Source organism: Symsagittifera roscoffensis, chromosome 1 (genome assembly GCF_963678635.1).
Source record: "Symsagittifera roscoffensis chromosome 1, txSymRosc1.1, whole genome shotgun sequence".
Classification (NCBI taxonomy): Eukaryota; Metazoa; Xenacoelomorpha; order Acoela; family Convolutidae; genus Symsagittifera; species Symsagittifera roscoffensis.
The window spans coordinates 68,504,932-68,532,092 of record NC_087062.1 but is presented as its reverse complement, the minus strand read 5'-3'; the positions used below and the strand labels follow the sequence as shown (position 1 = coordinate 68,532,092).

At 39.5% G+C, this 27,161-nt stretch overlaps 2 protein-coding genes across 3 annotated transcripts in view; both read left to right on the top strand.

The window, feature by feature from the left end:
- The window catches only part of LOC134848171 (glycogen [starch] synthase-like), a 183,251-nt gene that overhangs the window by 44,087 nt on the left and 112,003 nt on the right, over nt 1-27,161 (top strand). The gene's annotated exons all lie outside the window — the stretch shown is intronic.
- The window catches only part of LOC134848131 (GATA zinc finger domain-containing protein 14-like), a 54,168-nt gene continuing 36,138 nt past the window's right edge, over nt 9,132-27,161 (top strand). The window contains exons 1-2 of one of the 2 annotated variants that reach the window (XR_010162896.1): nt 9,132-9,559; nt 18,863-24,778. Coding sequence is in view for 1 of the 2 variants with exons in the window: in XM_063865493.1 (XP_063721563.1) it covers nt 9,158-9,559; nt 18,863-21,847 (3,387 nt within the window). In the remaining variant the exon portion in view is untranslated. Of the gene's footprint in view, nt 9,560-18,862; nt 24,895-27,161 lie in introns of those variants that run through there. The other variant, XM_063865493.1, reaches the window with a different exon arrangement.

Sequence of the window (27,161 nt, the reverse complement as noted above, 5' to 3'; positions counted from 1 at the left end):
TCTCCGTGGTACAAACTCCTAGGCTGAGAGCATTCGAAACCAATGAAAGGAGAATAGGGAATTTCGTAGCAGCGACGGATACATACGTTGTGGGAAGAAATTCCGCTGTGTTACAGTACACACGATTTGCCTATACGGATCAAGCGACGAAAAGGCGAATAAGCAACGCCGCGACTCCCAAGCCTGGAAGATTTGACGAGGAATGGGCGGGATTGGGCTTAGCGCCTATGAAGATGAGAGGCAGGACCGTACTGCCTGAGGTCTCCTTGATCCTGACTAGTGTGAAACCGGAGTTGACGATAGTAGGAACGCTGCGAACGAGAACCTTCCTAGCACCCTTCGGCTGCGAGGAAATCAAAGTGGTCCATGGAGAAGAGGAAGATAGATCAGCCGGTACTTTGATCATACTGAAGTTTCCGGAAGGAACCGACAATGATAAACAAGGACCCTCGAGCTCAAAGAAAGATATGTCAGAAGGAGATGACGCACAGGGAGGAAGCCGTCAGACCGAAGAACAATTGCAACAAGATGCAAGTCAAGCTGGTGGAGAAGACGACAGGGCATCGACAGGAGGAGTATCCAGCCTGGATTTCAATATCTTCAGTGATCTTGAGAACAACGCGGATACGTTTTGAGACGACTGAGCCAGCGGATGAAGGTTTTTCGACACTGGAGCCTCCGTCAGCCTTTATGGAAATGAAACGGAATTTGCCGGAGAGCAGCTCTCCTGGCAATTCAAGAAATAACGAACAAAGAATCCTCATGGAATCGCCTAGAAGAAGAAGAATAGAGGGCTCAGCCAGAGTACCTTCCTTGGGAACGTTGCCCGAAGAAGAATGGGAAGTATATCACCGAGACCATGAAAGTAGGACGGGATGCAGATTGGACAGAGTGGCGTTCATGAAAGAAGTCTGGACAGTGGTTCAGAGCTATGGGACCCAGTCCATTCTGAAAACAGGTCTCAATCGACCCTTGATGCGGGAAGTCCTTGGCAAGCTTGATGAGTGTGAAGGGAGATTGAGTGAGTTGTTGATTGACTCAGCCACGGATGAAAGTGGAGCGAATTCTCCCATCAAGATGACACCGCAGGACGATAAAGGAGAGGTGGTGTATCTGTCAAGAACCAGGAGAGAAACGATGCGATCGAAATTGGTGATTGATAAGATCAACGCGATGAAAATGAAGTTAGGCAGCAGAGTGATGCCGAGGAGAGTAGGAAAGACGAAGGTGGATTCGGAGATATCGATGAAAGCTGTCAATTCAGCGAAAAGGAAACGAGTCGAAGAGGTCATGGATTTGGGACAAGGTGATTATCAATTGCCTGGCACAGATAAAATGTTGACAGATATAGCGATGGTGCCACCCATTCTCACGGCGGGAATAAAGTCAACAGGTTATAAATCTAAGAGGCGTGACCGCACTCTAACTGGACCAACCTTAGAAATGGAAATACTCAGCCAATGTGGCGAGAGCACAATGAAAGATTTTAAGCCATCTCCCATGAATCACGGAAAGGGAAATGTCGCAGGACAACTAGTACCAGTGGAAAATAACCGACTGACATTATCGGAGGCTGTGTCGATAGATGAACCCGCCGGTGGATACATGGAAATGTTGGACTACCGAAACTCGGCTAGAGGGTATGTAATGGCTCTGGAAGACAAGAGTGCCATGGAGGGTTATCTGGAGACAATGTTGCAAGGCACCACCCTCAAGCAGAAGGCGTACGGGACTTTAGCGTCGTCTGAGATACAGGCAGAAACGATGGAGCAGTTGGTGAGCCTTCCATGGAAAGCAGTGGTGTTACGGTACTTCGAAGAAGAGATGAGGACTGCGCCAAGAATACACGCTCTCATGGCAGTACCTTACGTAAGAACAGAGTTACAACTGAGGTTTGCCTGGTGCATGATGGGACTGACTCGCGAAGAATATGATTCAGAAGAAAGGAAGAGGTCAAAAGAAGAGAAGGTTTTCCTTATGACGAACCTGAGGGATCTGATAGTCCAAGAGGGAGCATCAGTAGCGTGTGCGAAGCGGAGAGACGCTCTCTGTTTCATTCGATTCATGATGGAGCAGATTTCAGTACCTGCATTGAACACTTGTGTTAAGATGCTGAGGGAAGGCGATGAGCGAGCGAAAGCCTTACTCTTGCTAGCACTGCTGGATATGCAGCAAAGCAAACCGATGAGGGTGAATATGAAGGAAACCGAGGAGTTAGAGCCCATGAGAAAGATAGACGAAATCAGGAGATTCTCAAACAAGGAGCTGAGACTCACTAAAGAATCTATGGGGGCACTGCCGAAATCCAGTGAATACTGTGGACCGATCAAAAAGAAGTCGTACAGCTACGTATCCGGAATCATAGGGATAGCGTACAACCCTTTCCTGAGTGAAGACATACGCGATTGCTTCTTCGATTACGAGCAGGCAGTGTTACTAATATTCTGGACGTCGAGAATTGTAACAATTAGGAGCGCTAATAATCCACAGACCAAATTGGGACTGGTCTTGGAAGAAGAAGTGACTGCACCTTCCGTACCAAAATCCGACAAAAGAGTGGAGTTCGGGTTGGGATTCTCAGATGAATTACTGAGAACGAGCTTGATGGCTGTGTGGGAATTGATGAGGCCATCATGGTGTCCTAGTCCCAACGCTGACTTGATATTACGGGCGACACAAGACGTGCAGAGGGAGCTGAATGCAGACTGTAAACTGCGTGACCTTAACATTATATATAATTAGATGATAACGGCCTCTAGGAGCAACGGTGAAGATAAAGTGGAGTTGCCTGGCTGGGGACCAGAAGACTGGGTCAAACCTGGTAGCTGTCTGGCGGAAGTCTGTGGGTTGGAGGGTCACGTTTGTGGAGGTCTGGACTGTGTGAAGACCCTAGAGAGACAACACAAGCAATTGACGATATTGTTTGGGAATGTCGTGATGAAAGCAAGAACGGAAACGGAACTGATAGCGAATAGTCATGGAGGAACCGAGGTGAATCTAGTGACTGCACTAGGATTCTACAGCATGTTTAGTTCTTTAGAGTCACTATTGAATCTAGAACAGAGACATGAGATGATCACTGCCATCAGTGTAGAAGTATTCCCTGGAGTTCTGCAAACCGAGCAGAAACACATAGGAAAATGGAGGGAAGCGATCGAGGCCGAAATGAACATCAGACACAGTGAGACTTATTGTAGACCATCAGGAGCGCGATATTTGGTGGGTTCGACATTGGCTCCAATGTGCAAGAGCAGATACCCGGTACATTTCGTAGCTGTGGATGTAAAGAGTACGAGAACGATCGTGGATCAAGCCTTCTCAGTGCCAAAGTGTGTGAGACTAACGAGAATGTCCGAGAAATCTTACGAGTTGCTATGTAAGATGTTCTCAGCAGTTCCAGAGAGAACAAAGGAGGAGTTGGAATCGATACTGGGAAGGAAGTTCATGGGATACGTGAGCGGGAACTTTAGTGACTTTGAGAGACAGAAACAGAGAGGATCAACTGTTACAGATTACAATACAGTAGACGAGAATGATGAAGTGCACCGAGTGATGATGGAAGTGGAACCATTACTGGAAGCTTCGGGAAAACGTAATTGGAGGAGCATCATGTTGACACATGACAAGTTTCCCTGCCACTGCTTGCTGCAGACCTGGTGGTATCCCAAGCGTAGTAATCTGGTGTTGATCTGGGACTCTGGAGAGCTGCTCTCCATGGGTTTACCAGACTCATCACAGCCCGTAACAATAGTGATAGTGGGAGTTATGATGGCGATACGATGGCTGGAAGCTCATGTGAAAGAAAACAATAGACAGGAGGCACCAACGAGAGAACAAGTGCGGAAATTAGATTGTCTAAAAGATTTAGATCTTTTTGAGACAATGTGCAAGATTCTAAACATTCCGATGGAAGTGAAGAGGATATGGGCAAAAAAACGATTGATGCCATGGTTCAGAGCTAACATGACTGCATGGTTGTACGAATATGCTAAGAAGCATATGTCGAAGCACGGCAGAGTGTACAGTGAATATCAGCTGGACAATGGAGCAAGAGCTTTCAAGCGAGCTCTCGTGACTCATCGGAATGCAGTGACCACCGCTGTGAAAAGAATTTCCAGGACAAGTGAACTTAGTGGAAAGGAGAAGGCAGAGATGTTGATGGAAGATTTGGAGAGAAATGTGACGTTGTGCCTCCACAACAGCTTCTGCAGGAACAGAGAATCTAACGTGGATCCCCTACCTTGTTGCAAACATAGGGTAGAAGAGCAGAAGTGTTGGAGGACTGCTTCCAACAGCAACAGGATAGCTAACGACGTGTTGCAGGACACAGAAACTGAAAGTGCAGAGTCAGTATCACAGGAGGAAGAGATGGAACATTGACGAATGGCCGAAAAACGAGATGCAAAAAGAGACGAAATTAGAAGAATTTAGAAGTTTTAGATCTTCTAAACAACGAAAAAAGAAGAAAACAAAGGAGTGATGAAGAAAAAGTTAAAACTCAGAATTGTTTTATGTGTGTGAAAAAACTCAAGTGAGGAACTAAGCAACCAAGTTGTAATTGAAAACTGAAACACTTAGTTGACTTTTGAAATTGTTGCATTTATAAATTAGCATTTTGATTTTAGTTAAGTGACTTTAGAGACACTTACTTACTATTTATTTAGAAAGGCTTGAGTGAAAGAGTATATTTAAATATCCAGACTGCATGACTGTTTTTAATCAGCTAGGAGAACTGATCACTTTGTGGTGATATGAAAGGCTTGGGTAATTTCTCGAAGAGGGAGATTGTTTCATTGTTCTTTCTAACCACAGAGTTTCTTAGTTTTAATATTCAGGACAATAACAAGCGAGATTTCCGAAGGGAAGAAGCATAGTAGGATAATTTTAGCTTGTTGGTTGGTAGGAATCTCCTGCAAACCAACACCTTTTAAATCTAGGAGAAAACGTTTTTAATCAGGATACTGACATTGGGAGTCAGAAAAGATGTTTTTATCTTGGATCATATCCTCAATGTGCAGATTAATGAAAAAATTTGAAGGCTATAGTGATGTAATATGATGCCATTTATATTCTGCAGTGAGTCGATATGACGTGGATAAAAGTAATTTCGTGCATTTTGTAAATTCTGTTCGATGACACTGTACCTATTTTACGAGCATTGCGAGATTCAATGAGGACATTGACCGGACTGTCCGGGGAGTATGTGACAGTCGACCAGAATGGAACAAAATGCAGATTCAGCATATTCGAGTTTTTTAGCAGCGAACTTTCCGAATTGACGGTTTTAAGCGATTAACAACGTTATTGGGACGATTAGTCAAACGGTGAAGGTCAAGATATTCTGGTATTTTGAAATTTTAAAAATTCGAAGTATGACGTCCTATTTCTGAGAAACGTCAGAAACGGCCATTTTGGCAGAAAACCGGAAGAAAAACACAACAACATTAGTTGCGATAGCATGAACAACGAGAATTGTGCTTGAAAAACAACGACGAATTACAGAAGTAGCAGAGACCGCTCCGAGTTGCAACTATTGTGTCGCTACAATAGTTGCAAGGCCGTTGCGAACAACGGTGAATGGTGGAAAACCAGCCTTCCGGAAGGAGAACAAGAGCCTTATTTCCCCGGATTCAGGAATCCGGAGGGGTCTCGGGATTGAAACTTTTATTAACTTATAAAAACTTTTTAGCTTCCCTGTCATGTCCCGAGTTGAATTTAATTAACATCTGGATTCATTTTCTAATAATGAGAAGCTAGGAGTTGAGGGAAAGGATTGATCCATCTTCGATGGAGATGATGATTTTTATCTACTGAACAAAAACACTAGTAATATAATAACTAGTACTAGCCCTGTTTTAGGAGTGACCTCGAGGTCTGGGGATACTGAGACCCAGCCATGAGCTCACTAATTTTGCATTTAAATAAGTTAATTTGAGCGTTCTGGTCGAAGCCGGAGAACAGTAACGTTTTTGTCGACCCGATGTTGAAAAGCCCACCAAAAGAACTGGCTTTGGTGGAGACGGTGAAAAGCATGTAGAGCTTTGTTTAGACGCTGGCCAGTCGTTTTATAGCTTAGCTTTATTTTCCGTCGATATGTACATCCGGGCGAATGTTAAAAGGCTCCGTTTTTTTATATTGTTCTCGTCCGACTATCGCTCACTAATTCGGTCGTTGTTGAGTTTTTCTTCACTTTTCAGTCGATAATGGCCATTTCCTGCATTTCTCAGAAATAGATTGTCTGCAATCGATTTTTCGAAAATTAAAAAATTCCAGAATTTTCCTTCTCCTTTTCAACTATACACTATCACTAAGGCCTCTAATGTCTTTTTTGTGCTGGATTCATTTTGCTAGGATGAGAAGCTAGGAGTTGGGGGAAAGGGTTGATCCATCTTCGATTGAGATGATGATTTTTATCTACTGAACAAAAACAATAATGATTCAATAAGTAGTAGTAGCCCTGATTTTAGGAGTGACCTCGTGGTCTGGGGATACTGAGACCCCAGCCATGAGCTCACTATTTCTGCATGTAATCTAGTTAATTTGAGTGTTTTGACCGAAGCCGAAAGCAGTAACGTTTTTGTCGACACGATGTTAGAAAGACCACTGAAAGTACTGGCTCGGTAGAGACGGTGAAAAGCATGTAAAGCTCTGTTTAGACGTTGGCCAGTCGTCTTAGGACTTGGTTTTATTTTCCGTCGATATGTATCTTCAGGGCGAATGTTGCATATTCCAGCCTGCATGATTGTTTTTAATCAACTAGGACGACTAATCACTTTGTGGTGACATGAAGGACATGGGTAATCTCTTGAAGAGGGAGATTATTTCATTGTTCCTTCTAACCACAGAGTTCCTTAATTTTAATATTCAGGACCAATAACAACTAAAATTTCCGAAGAAAAGAAGCATAGTAGGGTAATTTTAGCTTCTTGGTTGTCAGGACTGTCCTGCAAACTACTACTTTTTAATACCTAGGAGAAAAAGTTTTAATCAGGGCCTTGACATTGGAAGTCAGAAAAAATGTTTTATCTTAGATCATATCCTCGAAAGTGCAGATTAGTGAAAAAAATTGGAAGGCTATAATGATGTAGTATGGTGCCATTTATATTCTGCAGTGAGTCCATATGACGTGGATAAAAGTGATTTAGTGCATTTTGTAAATTCTGTTCGATGGCACTGTACCACTTTTACGAAGACTACGAGATTCAATGGGGACATTGACCGGACTGTCCGGAGAGTATGTGACATTCGACCAGAATTGACAAAAAGACAGTTTCGGATGGTTAGCCGCTAACCCAGAGAATTGGCAGTTTTAGAGGATTAGTGACGTTATTTGGTCGTTTAGACGAACTGTGACGGCCAGGATATTCTGGTATTTTAAATTTTTAAAATTTCGAATGATGACGTTATATTTCCGAGAAGCGATGAAACGGCCAATTTTGGAAGAAAATCAAAAAAGAAACACAACCACAAAAAAAAGTTGCGACAACAACAACGATAGTTGCGAGAGAAACTACGACAGAAAGTAGATAATACAAGAGTGTTAGCAAAGACCGCTCCGAGTTGTAACTATTGTGTCGCTACAATCGTTACAAGGCCATTCACGCCAACGGTGAAGGGTGGTGGAATCGTGAATTCAGCCTTCCGGAGAGGAAATAAGGGTGTTTTTTCCCCGGATTCAGGAATCCGGAGGGGTCTTGAGAGTTGAACTTAAAACAAATTTAAACGAAATTTTAGCTTCCTGGTTATGCCCTGAATTGAATTCGATTAACATCTGGATTCATTTTCTAATAATGAGAAGCTAGGAGTTGAGGGAAAGGGTTGATCCATCTTCGATGGAGTTGATGATTTTTATCTACAGAACACAAACATTAGTAATATAATAACTAGTAGTAGCCCTGTTTTTAGGAGTGAACTCGTGGTCTGGGGATACTGAGACCCAGCCATGAGCTCACTAATTTTGCATTTAAGTAAGTTAATGTGAGCGTTCTGGTCGAAGCCGGAGAACAGTAACGTTTTTGTCGACCCGATGTTGAAAAGACCACCAAAAGAACTGGCCTTGGTAGAGAAGGTGAAAAGCATGTAGAGCTTTGTTTAGACGCTGGCCAGTCGTTTTATAGCTTGGCTTTGTTTTCCGTCGTTATGTACTTCCGGGTGAGAATTACAAGGCTCCGTTTTTTTATATCGTTCTCGTCCGTTATCGCTCACTAATTCGGTTGTTGTTGAGTTTTTCGTCACTTTTCGGTCGATAATGGCCATTTCCTGCATTTCTCAGAAATAGACTGCAATCGAATTTTCGAAAATTAAAAAATTCCAGAATATTCTATCTTCCTTTTCAACCATACACGATCACTAAGGCCTCTAATGTCTTTTTCGTGCTGGGACGGAAGGTTCCGCTGTGCCAATCCGGGGGAATGGCACAAACAATGTTTCTTGACTGGAAAGAAGTTTGCTATTCCTGGTGAATTAAACACCAATTACCAGCCTACGAAAAAATTCAATATGAAAACAATCACAAACAACTCAGGAAAAGAAAATTTTTTTTTTTTTGTGGATAGATATAATGGGCAATACAAAATTGATAAAATGTCAGTAAGAATGTGGAACAGGTTACATGATGACCAAATCTATTTTAAAATATCCCTACAGAAAAGCAAAAACATTATTTAAGAATTAATAATTATTCGTTTGAAAGAAGATCCAATGGTGGCGTTCTATGGAAAATTTTCATGGAAAGATTTCAATTTTCTTAGTGTAATTCCGTAAGATGTTTAATTCTATCAATTAAGATGCTAAAGGTTAGTATTTTAAAATTTTGATGTAGTTTACAATGAATAAAATCATACTCTGTCTCACACTTGTACATTGAAAATAAAATAGCAAATAAAGTGTTTCTTATGTAACTTCATATTACTTTTAATTATAAAATGAGAGAAGAGCTAAGAATTTCAGAAAAAAAATAGCCCCTAGATTATCTCCATTCTTAATTCATTTTTATTTTTCCTATGTAAAGAAAGGTTTTATCTTCAGTATGAGCTGAGAACTTGTGTTCAAATTAGTTGCAAGTAATTTTTGCTCTCGTTTTTGTAAAATCTAATGCTGCTGCAATCAAGTTTTGTCGATATACCGATTTCAGTTGGAAAATGACATAACTTATCTGATGGATATTAGTTCATTAGTTGATAGCTCCAGGTCAAATAGCTGTACTAATATCAGCAAACTGGAAACTGACCTAGAAGTAGCTGCCCTAAGCATGAGAACCAGGAGGAAATATTCTGCAGAGTTTTTATATCATATTAAAGATAAACCTTCGTCTAAAGATCCTCCAGCTTGTCTTGACGCGCAGTTTTTTGACGACGGTGGCTTTTGGGATCCTCAAAAGTGGGTAGCATCTTTTGAACCGCCTTACAGAGTAAACAGCTGCCAGGAGGCTGCTTCCGGTATTGAAACGTTCAAGAATACGATAAGTACCGAAGATTCGCGTATTACAAAGCTGCAAAACGAAGACTCCTTGGACATAGTCTTGTCACCGCAAAGAAGAAGTTTTGGAGGAGGATGCAAGGTAAACACTATATGAAATGGACATTTATACGCTTGCGATAAGCAAGCGATATCAAACTGGAAAATAGACTTCTTTGGGTTAACATCTTGTTTACCGAAATCACTTGAATCATAAGACTTCATTCACGTGCAAATTTAATTTCTAGCGGTCTACTGTTACTACCGACAGCCTACAGTTCATTTAAGAAGTATTGTCTTAAGTATTTGAAGACAAAATGTATCGTTTCAAAAAAAATTTCGGACTATCGTTAGTCTGATTGTTTTGTCGGCTTACATATAATATATAATATTTCCAGAAAAACATATGATAGCTTGGCTTACATCAAAATCAATTTTTTTAAAGCTTTTTAGGCACTCATGATATTTGAGAAAAATACTACGCGTGAGGTCGTAAAGTTCCTGTGTTCGAACCAGGCCAGAAGTTTCTTTATTCAAAAGGGAAATATTCTGTTTCGAAAAATTGCCGACCTGTTGTGTGTCTGCTTATGTTTGGTCCGCTTAGTTGCCTTGTTACGGATTTTTGCTGGGGTGTATGTAATTTTAATTGTAACTGAAAGAGTTTTGATTTGTTACTGTAATTTGTAAACGTACTTTTTTTTTTTGCTGGTTTGTTTGGCGTCGATTGTTTTTGCTTTTTTTAATCGATTAAGTGAACTACTTAAGCTTTGTTTTAAAGGAAAACTAGATTTGTACGCTTTTGTGTGTTTCCGGAAGGGGGCGTAAAAATTTATGTTAACGGAATTTTCAAAAGTTTTTGATTGACGGGAATCTAACCAACTTTTGCCGGCTTAGTTGCCGATCAATTTTTGTGTCTGAATACTTATTAAACGCCAGTTATTGTGTTTTTAAATTGCGCATCATTCCAGACAAATTACTGAAATTTTTGTAGTTATGGTTTCGAACTGTTCTTATTGTTTTTCGACTTAAGGGCTTTTGTTTAGTTTTCTGTCTGCTAGTTTGCAATGTCATGTGTGTGGTATCGCAAGTGGTGCGAAGCTCCGCTTTGCCTCTGTGTGTAAGTGATGTAGTGTTTTTTGTTCCAAAGAGCAACGCCTCCAAGTGCAGGTTAGGATTATTCAAATAATAAATTGGCTGTTATGCATCATAGTTCTGCAGTCTAGTCCCAAAGAGAAAAACAGTCAATGTTCAAAACGTTTTCGAATTAACAAATTCATCATCAGTGTCTCAAAAAATATCTAACCTATAACACGCACAATCCTAGAATTGTACACAAATCATCATAAATGAACAGATAAAGCACCGTAAACATGTAGAAGAAACAAGGATTTCAAGCCATACAACGATGGTACACTGAAACAGTGTTAGATTTTGATGGTGAGCCTGTACAACACTGATTTACGTTTCTACAGGGTGTGAAGGAGCTATGGGGACGTTTTTTTTGCCAGACCTCAATTTTTTTGCCAGACAGAAATTTCCGGTACCATATTAACTTTTGGTACCATATTTTGGTACCAAATTAAAGCCTCATAGAGCGCGATTCGGATTTAGCTGTATTACAAGTTCGAGCCATTACTTTCAAATCTGTTTTTCGAAATTTTTTTGGCAATCAAAGGCCGCAATTTTTAGGGTTCGGTACTGTGAATATTTTTAATCTTACGAAATGCAAGGGTATTGCAATCTGATTTTTTTTGTGAATATATTTGTTCACAGGACTCATCTGGACTTTTTTTGGCACCTTGGCCCATAATGAATTCAAATTTTTTAGTTTTTCTTAGTTGTATATAAGTTGTATAAATTCCGTCGTCTTTCGGCTTAAGTGGTGGTTTCGATTTTTCAACTTAGCGGCCTCCTTTTGCGTCTTTTGAGGATCGAATAAATTTGTGTTGGCTTGTGTGTGTTCTGAGGGGAAAGGGGAGTTAACAATTTTAAAATTTGAATTTTTTTTCGTTTTGAAGGGTTTGTGCTCAGATATTTTTGGCTTAGTTACCTCTTGGTAATTATAAATTCAAACCGAATCAAGCATCCCGATCATCTGGCGTAGAAGTAACACAACTGCTTGAGACTGAAATGCTTGTTCGAAACCCGTTAGGACCTGTTTTTTTTTCACTAGAATCTTTGTGCTTTTTCTGACTATCGTCCGTTTGTATATTTTTATCGGCTTTATTCCCGTAGTCGGCTTTTTTTGAGGGTTCAGGTTCATTCCAGTTTGCCGTATAACCCATGCTTGAGACCGTCAAGCCCTGGAGTTTGATTCCAGTCGAGACCTGTTTTTTTTTGGAAACTGAAAATTTTCGGCTAAATTAGAATGTTGTCTGTCAGCTTAATTCCAGACATTAAGTAAAATTTTGTCTTCTTTCTATCATAGAAAGCTTCCTAAAAAGTGTTCAATGATATATGTAATTTTTTAATGGTAGTTTTGGCTTTTGTTGTAATTCTTAATGACAAAAACGATTTTTAGGAAATTTTTTTTTCAATTTATTTTTTCTCCGTTTGATTTTATTCGTAGTTATTCATTTTTGTAGCGCAGGTGGCGCGAATCTCAGCTTCTCTTTTGTGTTCAGATTACTTATGTAGGCAGCTAATCTGAAAATTTGAACTAATATATAGTACACTTTACTGTATTGATGCAAAGACTTCTACACAGTAATTGAAGTGTTGTTTTTCAATTATTCGAAAGTATTTTTCGAATCACTACCTTTTTGTTTTTTTTTCTGTAGTCTTGGTTTTTCTTGGTTAAAAAACAATGATTGATCATGATAATGTAATTTTACACCTCGTAATAGAAAGTTGAGGTGTTTTGAAATTTTGAGTTCAGATAATTTCCTTCAAAGTTTGGCTGACGGCGTTGAACCTTGATTAGGGGTTATTGAAAGTTATAAATTTCAGAACTTTATGTTTGCTTCTGCGCTTTCCAGTTAAAAACATATCTTTTTCATTGTGTAAAATTTGAGCTCGAATATAATATCTGTGCGTGCATTTCATCGATAACGTTATCAAGTTTCGTAAAATTAGAATATCTTCAAAATTATCTATAGCTGGTTTCTTTCAAATTGATGGGATTTTTGAAGCAAACAAAGCACGTCTTACATAATACAATATTTATTCATTTGTAGACTCAAATAAAAACGCTTTTTTTTCCATATCATGTTCATTTCATTTGTTAGTAACTAAGTCATCATTTATTCAATTTTTTTTGATACCGTCAGTTTGCAGCTATCGCGAAGCATTCATTCTGATCTGCCTCGTAACTTAAGGAAACTAAGCACACTGGCTTTGCCTACTACAGAAAGTCAAACTCCAACAGCTACAGAGAAACTCAAACGAGCTCACAGAAGCTCTATGCGAGTTCTCAATCGGCAGGTTTCTGAAATCAGCTGCCTTTGTGTTAGCTTCAATCGCAACCAAGACGAGTTGAGCGATGAAACAACCGAGCGTGAGCTTTACTTGGCTCAATCTTCCTTTGCTAATCACGAGCTTATTCACGCTATCCTTGATTATGCAGAATACTAACAAGTGTTTGATCAATGTCAGGACCGTGCCGCAAATAGAGTGGTAGAGCCTTCAAATTAGACCATCAATCCTTTTGCGTCTACGTAGATCGAACCTATAAGGATTACATCAAGATTTCCGCAGAACAAACTGCCTAGCTAAGTGTATTTCACTGCCTGGCTGAGCTTCATTGATCGAATTCGATCAATTGTCCATGACAATGAAAACCTGTCACCGATTCGGAAATTGATCTATGTAAAGAATTGTTGGACGACCCTTATTTAAAAACTCACCATGAGCTTGGAACCGACAAAAAGCAACTACGAAGTTACTCTTCACATGCTAGAGCAGAGATACAAAATTGATCGAATCATAGTTCGCAAACTCTTGTCAAGAATTCGTGGTTTACTGCAAATCGAACGGAGAACGTATCTATGCTCCGTCAGCTACACTCAGTCCTTCATTGAGACTTCGCAATCGATCGAGGCGATCGGATGATCAGTAGAAAACGCTTTGTGCCGTTTTCTTGTCCAAAGTCTCGATCCTCTATCTCAGAAGCCATAGTAAATTTCGAGGCTGTTCAAAGATCTAATTCCCAACCTCACAGACAAGAATGGCTTTTCATTACCAAATGTTAATTTCAAACATACCAAGACAGACGTCCATTTTTGCAAGGTGAGAAAAACAGATCGAAGACATCAAAATCAAAGAATTTTGTGATCAACACTAGGATGTGCTTCAGTTGTTTGTCAGCCGGTCACGTCTTCCAGCAATGTCCTTAAACATCAATCACATGGTCAAAATAAGCATCATACAATTTTACGTCAACGTTCGATCTCAGAACGGTCTACTTCTTTTATTGAGGGCGCTAATTGAAAATTGTGCTCAGACGATCGTCATCACCCAACTGGCCATGCACCAGCTTCGTATCAAATCAACAGAAGCTCCAGATCTACAGAACCAGAAGAACGCTATGTCTCCCCACGGCCGAATGGATCTCATAATTCTACTTAAGTCTGGTAACAATTTCCAACGTTTTTTGTGTGGTGTTGGAAAGCATCACTGATTACGAGCATCCAATTGCACAAATTGCAGCAACAGATCTACGAAAGGTCAGCAAGTACAACTGACATCGACCACAAAGTCACATCACGAAAACACTAGCCACGTATATAAACAACTTCCTTGGTAGCTATTTCGCCACATCTGTCAGATTCTACGAAGTTAAAAATATTACTTCAACTCCATAAACCCAACACTCATGCAACTAGATTGAGTCTATGCGGCATTTGGATCAGACTAGGACCATTGGCTTGGATGAATGAGCTATGGTGAGATTTCATATCAAAAAATCGCAGGGGATCGACAAAATCACCCATGACTGGCAGCCCAATACTGATGATTCAACGCTCAAAGATTTGCGGTAGTTCCCAGAAGAAAGAAGTTCCGACAGAATCGTGAAGCCACGAACCAATAAAACTATTTCTTCCAAGAGATGAATGGCACTTGCCACATCGAGAAGGTACCTGTGTTTGATCATTTTCGGTCAGACGGGAAGTACACTATGCCTCATCATGCAGTTTGGAAGTCGGATTCATCAATAACTAAGTGCAGACCTGTTTTCAACGGATCAGCTCCGTTTTCAAATAAAGTCATTGAACGATTAGTCATTGAACGATTGTCCGCTTGTTGGTCCCAAGCAGCAGTCAGACCTTCCTTGTCCGGTTCCGCTTTTACAAAATTGCGCTACTTGGCGACGATACCAAGATGTACAGGTAGTTCAATCCACATACAGAAATATGCATCGGCTCTACTGGAGAATAGAAGAGGATTCATTTGAGAAGTACCGTATGACTCGTGCGATCTACGGCATAGCTTCTAGTAGCTATCAAGCCATTTGACTCTTGTCAGACATCGGTGGTGCAGATACTGATGAAGAAGCCATCAGAATGCGCCAGAGTCTCACGACCACTCTGGAAAAAGTACGCTTTTATATTAGGAAGTGGGCAAGCTACAGCAAGGTTGTCACGAACGATATAACCGACAAACTCGAACCTACGTAAATCGAACCTACAAGGTTTACATCCACAGATCAAACTGCTTAGCTAAGTCTATTTCACTGCCTGGCTAAGCTTCATTGATCAATTCTACTCCCGAAAACCTGCATGACTTATTCTTAGCAGAAAATGACCAAAGCGTTAAGTTTTTTGGACTGAAAACTTCAGTGTACTGGAATCCAATTTATCCATAAACCGGTACTGGAAACACTCAAAAACTCGATCTTTTTTATGGTTTCCAGTACTGGTGTATAGATAATTTGGGTTCAGTGAAGTCCATAGGCTTGCCAAACGGCAGCGCAAACCTTATCAAGCCACCCAGAGTTTTGAGTGTTGATTTTGCAGAAGTTCTAGTTGCTTCCGAAAAAGTCAAAAATGTGGGCAAGTTCAGCCCTCCAGATGACAAGAAAGCAGGAATTTCAGGAAACCAGGACCTGTTGCATTCCGATCACTATAATTGTTTGATGAATCGTCTAGATTTTTGCAAAGAATCAAACAGTTAAAGAAAAAAATCAAAATGTCACAAATAAAAATCTGGTCAACTCGGGGCACTTGAAGAAAAATGCCGAAAAAGCAAATAACGACCAAGTAATTTTTAACAATCGCGTTTTACGCGATTGCCCAAACAGGACTACGCATGAAATATAGTCAAAATTTAAGTTAGAGGTCGATTTAACCCAAAAGGTGACAAAATTTGAGCAAATTTTTTTCTGAACGACAATCAAAAATCAAGAACAAACCGACTACCAGAAAGCTTCACTGGTTTGATGTTTTGGCTGGATTTATCCAAACTTCTCCTGCTTTTAGTTAAATTAAGCCGATTTCACCGGAGCGATGACGTGGCCAACTTTGACGGAAATTTTCAATGTGAATAATTCGAAAAGTAACACCTCAAGGCCAGAACGTGTTTCGATCATGCCTGAGGGTATTTCCGGATTTTTATTATGCTCTCTCACATACAGGACTCCACCCATCATCCTGCGGCCAGCTAAATTGCGCTAAAAAGAGAAGAAAAACATTTAGATGTTCATCAAAAATGATTGACAGCAACTCATTAGTGTTTCCCGTTAATATTCGATCACCTACGATCGTTCGAGAGATTATTGCAAGCAATTTAACCCATATTTTTGATCCCCTTGGACGAGTGACATCTGTATCGATAATGCCCAAGATTCTATAACTAATTATATGGGATGGAGTTTTGGAATGAAATCAGGATGTTGGGGCACATATAGCGAGCCAATTCCAGCTCTGGGTGGATAGCTCAAGTCTTCTGTCTTCCATGGTTGTACATCAGTACTTGACCCAAGACAGCTTTTAGTCGCTTTCATCTGCGATTCACCATAATCACCGTAGTCAACTTCATTGTGGACTGAAGGCCACCGTTACGCACACTCCACAGAAGTTCTGGATAATACGAGTCAAGTCGATGGCTTAAGCAATGATAGGAAACTGCATCACTTGCTTCACGTTTCATAGCAGAGAAATGAAGAACCTATCGGATATTGCCCTATTGAGAGAGTCAATTCATCGCCAGTATTCTCTTTCGTTGGTATCGACTTAGCCGGACCAATGTGCTACAAAGAAGATGATCATCTACTCTCAAGTGTTACAGTAGTTGTTCATTTGCTTTTCAAGTAAATCAACCAAAATTGATATTCATCGTATCACTAAACGAGCTAATTCAAGCGAAGAGACTTACGAGACAAACACAGGATAGACAGCCTCCCTGATTATGTTCGAGACATAAGTATCAATTGAACTACTATATCTGGAAGGGCTGCAAATTTCGGAGGGATGCTGCTTTTAATTCTTTGAAATTGTAATACCATATGACAATAGGCAATAGAAGAAACCATAAGATAGATAAGATGTACACAGTGCTTTTAGTGGATTGAAGCTATGCTCAACTCGAGGCCGCTCACGACGCGGCTCATATGCACATGCGGAAAACGATAAATTTGTGAGGTTAATGCTAATTAAAACAGGGAATGGGAAGCTTGGTACGCGACCGATTTTAAGATGCGGAAATTGCCCATAAAAGTAATGAGAGATAAAAACAACGGCTTTTTGAATATCTAACCGCTATGCAACAAAGCAATAAGAACCGTCTAGAAAAGCAGAACTCAATAAAGGAGGTCTGGCATGCATAATCGATGATGATGACCCCTTTTATCGTGGCGACTTGGGATCGTGGAAAATGTATATGCAGAAAACGATAAACTTGTGAGGGTAGTGCTAGTTAAAACAAGGAATGGGAAGCTTGGTTCGCGACTGATTTTAAGATGCGGAAATTGCCCATAAAAGATAATGAAAGATAGAAAAATTTAGATTAACAAAGTGATCAGAAAAAAATTCTAAAACAAATGTCACTCATCCAGCTCCTTCCTTGTTTTCTTCCCGAACCCATCCTTCCTGCATTTTTGATAACGATGCTTCGGGTTTTTACTCTTTTCCACCACAGAATCAGGGGCTGCATTCACCAACTCCATATGCCTGAGGACCATACGACGCTCTCAGTTCACCCTCGCCACTTTCATCCGAACCTCCACCTTCCCAGCAATCAGCCCCGACAGTTTCACCATGCCCGCCTCTTTTTGCTGCATCAAAATTTCATCTCCATCTAAATATTGTTAAGATTGATCAAAGATCAACGGGGTTGGCAAATTGTAAGCAAAAAAAAGCACCTTTCACATGATAAGATAATTTGTTCTCATGTCGACTCAATTAGAAACGCATAATAATTTTCCCACAATTTTTTCATTTCATTTAACCGCAATTGGTAACTAAAACATTAATAATTCAGTTTTCGTCGCTTTCCAGTTGTCGTTAAGTTTGCAAAGGTGATGACCGAAATGGATTTTTAAGAGTCGATGAATAAAATTCAGACTCCTATGTTGGTCGTGATGTTTTTTTCGGATATAGGTCGCGATGAGTTTTTTTGCAGGAAAAGTCCAAAAAAATTGTTCGAACTCATTTACTTTTAAGCGGTTTAATTTCTGATTTTAAGATCAGTTAATTACCTTTGTTCAAAAGAAGGCAAATTCTGATATCGAGTAGCAGAAGTGTAAAGTCCAGGAAATACGTGATCGACTGTAGTTTTGAAAATGGAATTCAGGTTTCAGATTTCCCAGCGAAATAAAAAGCTTATCTTTTAATCCAGTTTCTCAAAATGGGACAAATTTATGAATAAAAGTGTCAATTGTGCCAGAAAAAGTGTAAGCTGTTCTTGAAATTCAATGAGATTAAGGGGATCTAATTTCGAAAGTTGCAAATTTTTTTGAAAGTTTCATCTTTACTAGCGTTCATGACTCTTTTCCAACTGTATGTTCGCTATGTTTACAAAATTAGATCGAACGCTTTCTGTTTTTTTTTTTGGTAAAATTTTGGTGGTTTGACTTGGTTTTTTCAAGGTGTCATTCTTATTCAATAATCGTATGGCAAATAACGCTCTCCAAAAACAAAGCTTCAAATGGCGAAAAGAACGTTCCTGGCCTGTTAAATGAAAATCTAATTTGATTTTAAAATCTCTTAGTAGAAAAACTGACCCACTGAGCCAGTTTCTTAGCTAGGTCTGTGTTTTTTAAACTGACCACCATAAAAAATCCGAAGAGAGTTGAGGTACATTTTTTTGAATTTTGTTCATGTGAAATTTCTCATTTTCATTTAATCATGCATTTAAACGCTTGATTGCTGTTATATCGGAGTAGTTCGAGGTTTTCGATGAATTTAAAAATGTTAAAAGTTGATAGGAAGGGCGATCTTTGATCAAGCTAGTATTATATTTGATTTTACAGGTAAACGAGGGGCAACATGCTAAAACTGATCGGCTGGATATCCCAGTTTTGAACAAACGCCAACCTATCAGTTCGGCGCAAAACCCCAATAGAAGAAACTTTGTTTCAAACAACAATTCCAATGCCCCAAATAGAACAAAACACAACAGAGGCAGTGGCCCATTCAATACTGACCCAGAAATCCAAGTTGCAAATCCGAGAAACTTGGACAGAGCGAACTACCACCACAACAGTGACTCAAAGTCCTCAAACTACAACAGATTTACCAAGCACGCTCTTGAAAGTGCCTCGCTTCTAGGATCCTCAAACGAACACTCCCATCATCATCCTCATCACCACCACAACAATAACACCAGAAGATTTGAGAGCCGAAAGTCGAAGAATGAACGGGAGGTGGACTTCGCAACTGCACGTCAAGCCCCACAGCCAGTCACTGGAATTCGGAAGTGTAGCGAAGGATCCGATGACTTCCAAGCTGCAATCGAAGTTCCGCGGTCGCCGACTGGAAGCGATATTGACGAGAACTTGTGGCTGGACGTTGAGCCAGGGGCTGATTTCGAGTTCCACAATGATTTGGAATCTATGAAAATGGATTTTAACAACGAAATAGATGACCTAAACAACGAACAGATTCAAAATGAACTGCTTGCGGTGGGCGGTAGAGAAATTTCAAGGAAGGCTGCACCTGCCGCTGAACGACAACCGGTAATCAATTATGCGAATACAGGTGATGCGATAAAGCAGGGGGCGGAAAAAGATTTCGATTTGAATAAGTTTATGGAGAATGGTAGCTCTGTAACTGTGCCCAGAAGTACAACTACTCAAGGAAGCAGACTTCAGCGACTCTTCAACACTTCAGCTGACCAGAATCGTAATTTGGGAGCGGAGTATGACAGATACTTGCAAAGTTTTGAATTTGACCCTGAAACAAATGATTTGAGAAGATACATTCAGCCTATTGATCCTCCGACGCCACAAACGAACAATCATTTTCAGCCCAATGGAATGAATTTCAACGGAGATCTTAGTTATAAAACTCAGCAAGAGATTGATAAGCAGCAAAACCAACAGATGATTAACAATCAGCAACATCAACAGATGTTGAACAATCAGCAGCAGAAACAGCAACCTCAAACTGCACCAAGGTCTAGATTCGCTCACTGGTTTGTTTCGGACGTGAATCAAAACAACCTTCCTCCGAGCAGCAACCTGCTTCGAGACGATAATCAGAAAAACAACATGCAAGCGCCCCTGAATGTCAAAACCACCGAGGCAAAGGTTCAAGTGTTGTCGCTTGCGGACATTGAATCAGATGTAAGCCCAGTTCCTCACGGGGGTCAAAGTGCAGCGCTGTCAGCGAATATGCAAGCTAATTTGAGCAAGCCCAATGTCATTTCAGCCGATGCTCTTGAGCGAGATCTTTTAGCCCAATCGCCGCCTAAAAGCAAAGACAATGACTTGTCTGCGTTTACGTCTCTTTTGAATCAGTTAGGGGGTGGAAAGAATGTACCAGCTGGTGACATAAACGAGGGCACAAGCAATGAAATGGTCAATCGGCCAGTATATTCCCCGGGACCAGAAATTATTCAAGATCAAAAGAAAGGATCGGACCCACTCTACGCACGTAGAATAACTGGCCATAATGTCAACAATTATCAAAATATGCCAAGCAAACAGGTGGATCGAAATACTGGGAGACAGAATATGTTACCAGAAGTTGCGACGCTGAATCAGCAGGAAAGTAATCGATCAAGTCGAGAAGCGCATTTGAACGAATATGAGAAAGCTACTAGAGAGCACAGACAAATTCAACAGGCAAACAGCCGAAATCAAGTTAACATGAACGAGATGTACATCAATGAGACTAACAATTCCTTGCAACAGCAGACCTCGAACTTGCCTCCAAATTTGGAAGTGTTCAAACGGCAAATCGCGCTGCAGCAGCACATAAATCAACAACGACAGCAACAGCAGCAAAACCTACAGCAGCAAGAACTGTTGCGAAATGCAGTTCAACAAGGTTCAAGTGCTGTGGGTGGTCCGATTGGTAACAAGCAACGAGGGGGACCCTCGGACATTTTTACTCCAACTGCCGTAATGAGAAACTTGTCAATGGATAACCCCGCCTCTTCTGCTCAGACTGCAAGTACTTCTAATTCCTATGGGTTACAATCGAAGCATGCTGTAAATTTATCCAATTTCTTACAGGCTAACCAGGATCCGCGAGTGCGTGACATGATTTTCAAGATGAACCAAGAGACTTTCGCAAGATTGGGAATGCCTTTGTCGAACACTTCGAACACTACCCAAGCACTTCAAAGTGCACAACTGTCAACTTCGGTAGCACAGAATACCCGAAATGTGCCTAAATCGGTAAATCCGGCTGGAACCATAGGATCGAACAATGCACTGGGAAACACGAACCTGGCTGCCGCATCAGTGGCCTCTTCTCAGCCAGCATCGACTTCAGCTCAAATGGCTAATGTTCCCATTGTCGGTCCACCGATAGTTAGCCCTTGGTTGATAAATTCGATGATGCGCCCTGCTGCACAGCCACTTGTGGTTCCCCAAAACCCTTCGCCCCAGCTTGCGCAACAAGCGATTCAAAGTATTTTGGTCCGTCAGCAGATAGCGGCGGCTCTGATGCTGAACGGCAGGCCTCCGGTCCAGTTTCGACCCATGAATGCCCCGGCTCAAGTGAACCCTATTGGTTCTCAGAACTCGAATGCGGCAAATTTGAATTCCTCTAACAAGAACGGGAATCTTAATAACTTGTCAAACGGAGTAGCAACGAGTGCGAGTATGTTTCAGCAGATGAACCCAACAACCGAGCAGCTGCTGAACTCCCTGGGACTCGGATCCTCAGGAGGAGGTTTGAGCGCCCCAAATCAAAACCCGATGAATGGCCTGAACTTGAATCGCAATTTGCCCAGTCCGATGTTTGACCCGATTCCGGGTTCGAGGGTCAAGGACAATTCAAAATGATGCCATGAACATCGTCAGCTTTAAAAATCGGCTTAGCGCGCGACCGGCCATTTCCGGTTGTCATAATGTGATTACGCAATTAGCCTCCTGCTAACCTAAATCCCAGCATACGCAAAGCGATAGAGTGTTTAGATGTCAAAAGATGTTAATTTTGTACAAAATTGTGAACGTTTATTTTTCCGATTATTTGGTTATTTGCTGATATCATGGTTGTCTTGGCGTTCCCCCTTTCATCATTTATACTCCCGTTATTTATTCGCCATGGTTCTCTTGTTTTTTTTTCAAATGCCGTTTACTATGAACTGCTACCTCTAATAGTTGTAGTGCCTGTTGTTATTCCATTTATTCATTCACCCTATGTTACTTTACTTCATACGTTGTTTCATTAATTTAGTCATCATTTTTCGCCTTTTTCATTACATATTTTTCTTCTGCATGGCTAGGGTTTCTGCCAAGTTTGCGATCAGCCCGGTCCCCAAAATTTCGACAGGATGAAGTTTCGAACCTTCAATGTCGACAAGTGTAAAATAGTTTTGTAGATATTCGATGACTCGAGGCTGACGGCAGATTAGAACCCAGCGTAGTTGACTTGTGATTCCCTTATCAATTGGATAGAATTATTACGAGAACGTCTCTTCGACTATTTTCTCCGATTTTACGCAACTTGACAACATTCTCATCTGAAGCGGGATCCATTTTTGTGTCCTAGACAGATATTATCATGAGTTGTCTCCTGAGTGGGGATAATTTCTCACTGTGCATCGAGTTTAAAGTCGCCGTCGGAAGCATTTACCCGATTCTCTAAAACGCTGTCACGTCGTTTTTGACAAATTAGCGATTTTTGCGTTACTGATTTCTTGTTGCGAAAGAAACGCCCTCCTGATATTCCATCGACTGAGAAGACGCGAAAAAAAAACAAGGAGAAAACAGTATCAAAAATTGAACTCGTAACTCGAAATATATATTTTTTTGAAGTTGAAAAACTGAGCTTAACAATTTCAGTAATTGAACATTAGTTGCTGTATTGTTTTCATTTTATTTACCTTTTAAAAATGCTGCGGGTAAAGTTGATATTAATTTGAACGTTTGTTACTATGGATTCAATCAGTTTGTTTTTTTTTGTGTTTTTTGGTTCAATTTGACATATTTACCCGCTCTCATTTTTCCTTGTGTGTTTGTAGCACACCTATTATTATGTTTGATGATGTGATTTGTGATTATTACTTATGTTTCTTCAAAAATGGTGCTATCTTCATATATCTTTCCTCTCATTTCGTCTCATCGTCTGACCTTTCGTTAGCTCTCTAAACCAACTGTAACAGCTCAGTAAAAAATACTCACTTCGCCAAGAACACAAGTAACTGCAGTTTCCATTAGATTTATCACTTTGGGCCCCTTTTCCTATCCCTCCTCGTCCCCTCCCCTTCCATTGAAAACACCTATAATTTTCGTTTAAAGGTAGGAAAATTTTGCATTACTGGCAGATTTGAATGGGTCAGGAGTGATAAAGAAAAACTGTCTAATTTTTTCATCATTGCACTCAAGTCATTTATAATTAATGCTAACTATAGTTTACATGTCTTGTTTAGCTTCCGTCACTTCCGTACTAATTTAATTAGCTAATCATAATTTGAAGTAACAATAATAGTTTCACACTAAAACGCATTGCGCTGTCCCCTTCATTAGCAAGAGCAATCAGGTATTCCGTGACTTAAATTCGATGCTACCAATGCTTATTTTTGAATGTAAAATGATAACTGCTATCGATTATCCCAAAAGAACAAGTTGCTAAAAAGTGTACTCGGCAATTAATTTGTACCAGGTCCTATGCATCAGTGACCATCCTAAAGGTGTGCAATTGCAAATCCAGACGAAGTTCCCACCTTTTTTGGTGCAGTTTGAAGATTACAAAGCGCACATTGTAGCGTTCATCTTGAGATGAGGTAATAATTTTGATTATGTGCTGTGCTCGTCTTTACAAAAATACCCTGAAATGTCAAATTACGGTTTATTTTTCTATCCCATTTTGTAAATAGTCCTAAAGCACAAATCCCAAGTGCTGATAATTCAGAAACGACCCCAGTTGAAGCTCTTGAACCATACAGTGCTTGTCCATATTCAGTTTAAGTAATCGCCCAACTCGAATGTTTTCCTAAAAAGCGTGAACCTTAAGCGCTTGGATTTCTTGAAGCGTAATGCGAACTCCCTAAATAGTTCCGAAACTCACCAATAAATTATTTAATACCAGGTGATAATACCATCATTAATATAGTAAATCGTTCCTTGGTCAATATTGGTAATCCAGAGATGCTTCATTTTCACTTCTGTGTTATAAAACCTCTGGTGATGAGATCAAAATTAAGAGATGTGTGATGCGGCTTCACTTGAACTTTTGTGATAATTTCAAACATCGGTGCTACTTAATTATCACTGAGTGTGTTGACTAAATCAACTAACTTTTTAACGAAACATGTTAGGACTAACTAGTAAAGAAAGAGTGTGAAAGGTAAATTTTTCCTTGAAGTTTGCGTCCGGCAGTCGCTGCGGCAATCAGTCGATCTCACCGAAAAAAAACTTGGCTCAAATTATTCGTTTTGTTATTACTGCTATACTTAACTATAAAACTATTATGATATAGAATTTAAAAGAAAGTCATTGGCCTTACGTTTGAAATGGAGCTTATTTTGACCGAATCTAGAAAGACTGTATTTGTTCTATAATAGTCTATACTGTCATAGTTTTGTCATCATGTGTTACTAAATCTTACAAAATCAAAAACGAAGCAATGTAGATAACAAAAGAGCGTTTAGGTTTCAAACCATTGCTTCGTTTTGATAAAGTCTCGAAAAATTATTATGTCGTTGCTGAAATATATGGAAATGCGCAGTGATCTTATAACAACGATTCGAACTTCAACAACTCTACTAGACTGTAAGCAATGTTTGTTTTTGTTTGTTTATTTGTTATTGTTAGAACTGATAATGGATAGTAATAATTAAACAATCAATGCCAAACAAACCAAAAATTGAATTTGATTATTCGATCTAGCCTATTTTGTGAGCTGCAATCGCCTTCTTATAGTTAAAGAATTCTCAAGTGAAACTAAATTAGCCGGCTGCTGTGCAAGTAGCGCAAATGATAAACAAAAAAGTTTTTTTTTACCAAAGGGCCATTGAAATAGTATTGAAAAATTACAGAGATGAAATGCAATAGTTGCTAAAGCATTGTATAAGTTGCAGAAGAGTTAAATTGAGAGTTGTCCCTCAGTGTGTGATTTATAAATTTTGTGCCATTACGAAACGAAAAAACGAAAAAATCAATGCCAATTTTTCTCGACAGACAAATTTTAGATTTTTCAAGGAATCGGAGTTAAGACCAATATCGCTTTTTTATGATAAGGCACATGACCCCCTAGCTTTCCTTAAGGTGCCTGAAACTAGTACAAAAAAATCAACTTTGCCTTTTTTCTCCCTGTTAACTTTAATTGACGTAGTCAGAATAAAAAATTCTTCAACAAAAGGTCAGTTGAGCTCAATATGAATGGTTTTTCCAAGTATTTTCTGACAGAACACAGTCTATATAAGCATAAGCAAAAGCTATAGATTCCAAATTCTTTTTATATTTTCCATTTAACATGAACCTGGCACTTATAATGAAAAAATAACTATGAACTCTGGAGTTATACAGGAGTTTAAGAAGGCCGGCTGCAAAGAAATTTTAGGTGAAGCTTAAAGGTTTCGATAACGCTTAATTGTTTCGATAAGCAGACGATTCATTAATAGATTTAATAATACAGCGTCGGAAAAAGGTTCAATTTCTTATATCTTATAAGGTTCAAAATCAACCTTATATGGTGCGTCTTTGTGATGCATGGTTGAGCGCAGAACAAAGGGCCGTAATACAATATTCTTCTTCACCTTCCATTTGGCCAGCCTACTTCAAGATAAGTTTTCTCAATTTGGGCTAGTTACTACGCAGGCAAAGGTGCATCAAATCTTGAATGTAAAACAAGGATAGACGGCAGTTGTGCAAGTAGCCACTGGTTGTTCCAACTTGATTTGACTTGACAGAAATTAAAGTTAAAGAAAATTGTTTGAAAAGGATAAAAATCAAAATTTTCCTTAAATGGAGAAAAGTATATTGAAATAGTTGAACAAATGCACGAATTGCTAATAAATAATTTGAAAAAAAGTAAATTTCTCGTTTAAGTTAGTGTGAAGATCAGTTTCCAATTCCTGTAGACATTACCTGATTTGAAAAAAAAAAGAAAAATGCAGACCAGTTTTTCTCAAAACAGATTTTTTTTGAAATGCCACTCACGAACAAAAGAGTATGCTACCACACATAATCCCTTTCTCGGGTGACCTTAATAATATGAAGTTCTTCGTTCCAATCTTCGAGAAAAACCTTCGAGAACACTTTTTGTTTTCTTGCGAACGATAATTCAAAGTTAACTATTTTCTGAGAGAGTATCGGGTTAAAGATTTTTTTTCGAATATTTGCTTCTGGAGAAGGTTAGGTAATAAATTTTTCCCAGGCTGCTTCACAATTTCTAAAATTTCCCTGATAACTACTTGAGCGTCTGACAATATAACTCAAACGTAATCCAGCTTTTCAAAAAAAAGTAAGAAAAATGCCATTAAAATGTTTATAGGAACTAAAACTAAAGATATTGACTCATGAAAAAATTCTTGTCACAATTCGAAAATTTATGCTTGCTTTTAGCGAGCGTTAAAAAATTAGAACAAAGACTCTGTTCGGGTTAACTTGATAATTAAATTCTTGGAATCGCTTGAGACCTCAGTTCAAATAAAATTGAGGCGTTAACCCTCACATAGGGCCTAGAGGTAACAAAAATGCCTTTTAAGACAACATTTTTTTGTCGGATTCTTGTCTGTCTGCTTACTTCTTGTCATCTACATTGTCACAGTCTTGGTTTTACTTATGATTTTAGCAATTTTACAATTGGAAACATTATAAATAAACATTTCAAGGTGTTATTCAAATCAGTGCGGTCAAAGAATTTTTGCTGGGTTTTTGTAAGAAGACTTTACAGATTTTTATTCAGAAGAAAGCATTGAACAGTTCCTTCTCTTAAAATTCTTGATTTTCATCGAAACAACATTTTTTCATTGCAATAATTTGAAACTAAAGCAAGTACTAGAGAGTGAAAAATGTTCCAATTTTTTCCTAATCTGTTTATTCATCCGACTAATTTAAATTCGTCAAGTCAGCTTTTGTGATTTTGGAGCGTTTGAGATGAAATTTAACCTAGTTTTGTTAGATTTTAAATTGTTCAGAATGACGTTTTTTG